The 5,525-nt window shown below is 54.6% G+C and overlaps 1 protein-coding gene across 1 annotated transcript; it reads left to right on the forward strand.

The window, feature by feature from the left end:
- Positions 1-438: 438 nt before the first annotated feature.
- LOC306663287 (olfactory receptor 2T1-like) lies at positions 439-1,754 on the forward strand. Its single transcript, XM_079143716.1, has one exon. It carries the CDS (start codon positions 543-545, stop codon positions 1,503-1,505), a length of 963 nt encoding a protein of 320 aa, XP_078999842.1. The 5' UTR covers positions 439-542; the 3' UTR covers positions 1,506-1,754.
- Positions 1,755-5,525: the final 3,771 nt, after the last annotated feature.

The following is a 5,525-nucleotide window of genomic DNA, read 5'->3' on the forward strand; positions in this document are numbered from 1 at the left end:
GATTTGCCCCCAATGGGGGTGAGCCGACACTAAGCGTATTCTCGAGATGTGGACCGTGACCCCTGGACCGAGTGGGAGATGACCAGGTTGGTGGCTGAAGGGCAGACAGCTCACGGGCAGATGAAGGTGTTCTGAAGATGATAGTTATGCTGCCCCCGGCGATGGTGCCAGTTTAAATGCACTGAGGTAGTGCGCTTACGCTGGTGCACACACACGCACGCACACCATGGTATGCGCAGTTGCTGCAAAGCACCCTCTGCACCCTGAGGTGTGGTTACAAGTATCACGGTCGTACACCGGCACTGCTGACATCTTGTCCAATGTGGTCAAGGAGTCGTTGCTTGGCAATGATGAATTTCACTAAGACTTGGCGTAGATCAGCACTCTGACGTGGAGAAGCTCTGAACTACCGGGAAAGCCATCCTAGGAAGTCTCCTTCACCCTCCGCCGTCCCGTGCTGGCCCCCTGACCCTCTGTTGTCTCTCCCCGGCCGGCCACCGTGCCTCTGGAAGGCGCTGCAGTTCTCCGGCCACGGCAGTTGGATGACAGCGGGCAACGCGTCCTGCACGGACTTCACCCTCAGGGGGCTGTTCGGCGCGGGGCCGGCGGCGGGCCTGGTCTTCGCCGTCATCTCCGTCATCTTCCTCACAGCGCTGACGGCCAACGCAGCCATGATCCTCCTGATCCGCGCCGACGCGCGCCTGCACACGCCCATGTACTTCCTGCTCAGCCACCTGTCGCTCATCGACATGCTGTACATCTCCACCATCGTGCCCAAGATGCTGGCCGACCGCCTGCGGGGCCGCAGCTCCATCTCCTTCGCGGGCTGCGCGGCGCAGCACTTCCTCTACCTGACGCTGGTGGGCGCCGAGTTCTTCCTGCTGGGGCTCATGGCCTACGACCGCTACGTGGCCATCTGCCGCCCGCTGCGCTACCCGCTGCTCATGAGCCGCCGCGTCTGCTGGCTGATCGTGGCGGGCTCCTGGCTGGGGGGCTCGCTGGACGGCTTCCTGCTCACGCCCATCACCATGAGCTTCCCCTTCTGCGGCTCCCGGGACATCGACCACTTCTTCTGCGAGGCGCCCGCCGTGCTGCGGCTGGCCTGCGCGGACACGGCGCTCTACGAGACGGTCATGTACGCCTGCTGCGTGCTCATGCTGCTGACGCCGTCCTCCGTGGTGGTGGCCTCCTACGCGCGCATCCTGGCCGCCGTGCACCGCATGAGCTCGGCCGAAGGCCGGCGGAAGGCCTTCGCCACCTGCTCCTCCCACATGCTCGTGGTGGCCCTGTTCTACGGGGCCGCCATGTACACCTACATGGTGCCGCACGCCTACCACACGCCGGCGCAGGCCAAGGTCTTCTCCGCCTTCTACACCATCCTCACGCCCATGCTGAACCCGCTCATCTACAGCCTGCGCAACAGGGACGTGGCGGGCGCGCTGCGGAGGGCGCTGCGGAGGGCGCTGCGGAGGGCGCTGCGGAGAGGCTCCCGGGAGGCCTTCTGACCGCGGCCCTGGCCCTGTGGGTGGCCGTGGGAATCGTTGCAGCGGCCACGCTGCCCCCCAGGAGCGCACTGCGGGGAGGTCAACTGGCAGGAGAGGACGCCACCTCGGAAGTGTGTCCCCTGAACCTCCCTCCGCGGCTCTTCCGTCTGTTCTTCCGTTCTTTCCTGCTCTGTGCACACGAGTGCAGAATAAATACCCAGTGATTTCCAGAAACAAAAGTTAGAAACTTTTCCCCAGCAGTTTTACCTTTCGGAGGTATAATAAGTCGATCTTTTTTATTTTTATTTTTGGATGGCGTGGGCAATATGTAGGCGGCCACTGCCTGTCATCCCAGCAACCTCGGAGGCTGAGGCAGGAGGATGGAGAGTTCCAGGCCTGTCTCCTCCAGCGAGTACAATGAAGACTTGGCTCTCAAATGAAGTTTTAAGGTCTTTATTTTTATGGGAGAGCTTCTGAGCCGAGTGCCTGGTTCTTCCTCCTCCTCCACCGCCACCGACATCTTCTTCTTCTCTTGTCACGCAGCTCTCTCTCTCCTTCTTCTCTTGTCACACAGCTTTATCTCTCCTTTTCTCTCGTGCAGCTGCACTTCTCTCTTCTTCCTCTCTCATCAGGGCGCCGCCGCCTCTCCTCTTCTCTCCTCCCGCAGCTGCTGCCTGCCTGCCTTCCTTGTCCTCTCCTCTCCGCAGCACAAAGTATGCAGCTTTATGGGATGTAAGAGCCAATCACCTTAACGGGTCAGGTGTTTGGCTCCTGGAGACTTAATGGTGGGTAATGAGGACATGTACTGATCAGGAGCTAAGCACCGAGGCGGAGGAGATCAGTCAGCCAATAGAAAGCACTTCCTTAAAGTTGTTTTTCTTTTGCAGTTGGGCTTCTCGGCACCATCTTAGGGCGAGGCCAGCCACCACTGCGGGCCCTACAGGGCAGCGGCCCCCAACACAGGCCAACCTCAGCAACTTAGGGACGCCCTAAATAGCTTAGTGAGATCCTGTCTCAAAATACAAAATAAAAAGGGCTGGGGATGTGGTTAAGTGCTCCTGGCTTTAATCCCTAGTACAAAAAATAAAACACAGGAGAGCAGATGGTACTCTGGGCTCCGTGACAGTCCTGTGTAAGTCTAGTTCAGGATAGGCTCTAGTTGAAGGATAGAGGAACTCCTCTTGAGAACCTGGGATTCACTCACAGGTGGTAAGGAGAGCCCACGGCAGTTCCTCCAATAGCCATTGCCCGCACTACAGTCACTAGGTGCTTGTTATTTCCAGCAAAAACCCAGCATTTAACTTTTGTTTGCAACATGTGAGTGAAACCGTTTTCCTGATAAGTTACAGCTGATGGATTTCCACTGGCACTGTCCAAAGGGCACCACCCAGAAGGCACCTGAGCACACTGGGGAGGAGTCTCAAAACACTGGAGCAGCTCACGAGCCTGGCAGTGAGAGGCGGGTCCTGTTTCCAGTGCCTTATAACCTGTCAGCGTGAATGAGGTCAGCTACAGTTCCTCTCTGTCCCCCACTGATCCTGGAACTGAGGACAGAAGGCCTGTGGTGGGGGCTGGGAAGTGGCTCAGTGGTGGGTGCCCGCCTAGCACACCCGGGTTCCATCTCAAACATGTGGCAGGTCAGGCGAAGCCTCTGTGACCACAGGGAGTGATCACTCAAGGACTAATTTCCAGAGCCAGGTGGGAATGTCATTATAGAAACCTAATCACGGGCACAGTGAGCATCACGCTGGTCGGTCTCTCTGGGAGGTAAGATTCACCTGCCTGGTCAGTTCATCATCCTCTGACCACGCATGAGAAGGGAAGCACTTACTGATGTCCCCGGTGACCAGTGACAGGAGTTCCCTTTCCCTAGATGTTGAAATTTGAACACCAGAGGAGAGCGAGCATAGAAAGCAAGTTTTATTTAAAGAACAGAGACAGGATTCTCCTGGGAAGAGCAGGCGGCATAGCTGGTATCCAAAGAAGCGTGGCATCCTGCCCCTTTTAGACATCTTAGATTTTCTTTCTTCTCCTGTCCTCCGTCCCCCTTCTCTCTCCCCATCCTGCATCCATGACCAGTGGCCGGGGTGAGGGCCAGATGGGCGTGATCCCGGCAGTAAGGTAGCAGCTGAGGCATCCAGTCACTCGCTGCAGGGGGGAAAAATTCCTGGGTAGAGGGAAGGGCAGCCTTTGATTTTCTTTCAAATCAAGAAAGAAAGAAGCCCCCATCTTCCCGGTTGAACCTGTTTATTTATTATCTATATTGACTGGCTTTCTGTCCCTCAGCTTCATTACCATGAGTTCTAACTTGCAGGCAGGCACAGTGGGTCTTGTGTGTGCATGTGTGTGTGTGCGTGCGTGCGCACGCACCTACAGGGAACCGCAGCCTTTCCAGAACCTTGAAGGAACTGTGTGTGCAGATATAGTCCCTCAGTCAGCCAGGCAGGCATTCATTCACATTCTTTATGGCTGTGAGCAAGACAAAGCACCTGTACTCAGGAAATTTTATCATCATAAAGACTGTGAAAGAAGGAAAACAACCCAAACAGGAAAGCAAGGGGAAAACTTGGTATCGCAGGCAGTTTGTATATAGAAGTGTCACAGGAAAGCGAGAGCTAAAACTCCAAACCTCAGTTCTTATGTTCTGAGAAAAGAACATTTAAAGTCAGATGCCCAAAGGCATGCAGAAGTTCATTGTAGGAAGTAAGAGCAAAGTGAGGCTCCAGCAGAGAGCCCTCTGGAGAGTGGGCCTGCGTCTCTGAGTGGAGAAGACAAAGGAGACAATTGTCTCCAATTCCATGACTAGGAGAGCTGGGCCACCTGCTGTACTCGGCCGACCGGGTGTTCACCTCCTTCACGTCGGGTGGGGGCATTTTTGACCTTAGTTGGTCCTCTCCAGAACGGTCATGGTGGCCATCCTATTTAGGGGGCTTTATCTACAAGTCAATCACATCAATGTGGACACTGGGGTCAGTAGCTGGTCAGAAGTTACCTTAGTGCCCTGTGCTACTGAAGGACGCTTCCTTCCCAGACGACGGGAGACACTTAAGCCTTAATTCCTAGCTTCACATCAACCTCCGTGGAGCCTGTCAAGAGTCAGTGCTGTCAATCCCTTTCTCTTGACGTGTTTCACAAGTAGCTCCCTTGCTTTGTTAGCTTTCTGCAGATAACTGCCACCATTCGATTTCTTAGGACAGGTTAAGAACACTTTGTGACCTCACCATGCATCTCACTGCTCATTGCTAGCTACTACCTAACAGTGAAAGTGACCAGAGCTGAACACACCTGTATCCTGCACCCACACGGCCACCCTTGAGTGGGTTCCTAATAGACAGCTGTGCATGAGAGCCCAGGGAGAGTGAAATGGATAAAACATGGGGACGTGTTCGCACAACACACACGGATGTTCTGATACTGCCTGTAACCACATGCACCGATCTCAGGAAGACCAGTACTAAGGGGCCATGTCACAGAAAGTACATCTGTGTAAAAGACATCTAGGAAAACTGCTCATGTTTTAGGAGGGTCAGGGGCTGGACAGGTACACAGGCAGGCCTCTGGTGGGCACTGTTTATGTTCCTTGATGTGAATGCTGATTTCACGCCAGGTGTTCAGTTTCAGAAAATTGATCAAGTTCAGACTTTTTGTATGTTTAACACTTTTGTATTACATTATGCTTCATTAAAACTACCCAGTAGCACAGTGGGTGGTGGAAACAATATAATTTGGCCAATATCCTCCCCAGTACTTCCCCTGCCAGTACCCCTCCACCTGCCCCCTTCCTCTACTGAACTCCCTTTGATTTCCATAAGATCCTACACCCCACTTTCTATTTCTTCTTCCTGTCTTCTGCATATGAAGGAAAACATGCCGCCCTTGACCTTCTGAGTGGCCGTCTAGGTCCAGCATGCTGGTCACACTGCTGGATCGGATGCAGGCATCTTGCTGCTTGCTGTGTCATGCCGTGTGTGAGGCACCTGAAGTGCTGGTGTGCCCCAGCTGTGGAGAGCAGGCTGTGTGCTTTCCGAGCTACTGCTGAAG

Source organism: Sciurus vulgaris, assembly GCF_902686455.1.
Source record: "Sciurus vulgaris genome assembly, chromosome: 6".
NCBI classification, from domain to species: Eukaryota; Metazoa; Chordata; class Mammalia; order Rodentia; family Sciuridae; genus Sciurus; species Sciurus vulgaris.

What these genes read in the sequence shown, in the direction of transcription:
- LOC306663287 (XM_079143716.1), top strand. Translation starts at nt 543, where the DNA reads ATGACAGCGGGCAACGCGTCCTGCACGGACTTCACCCTCAGGGGGCTG.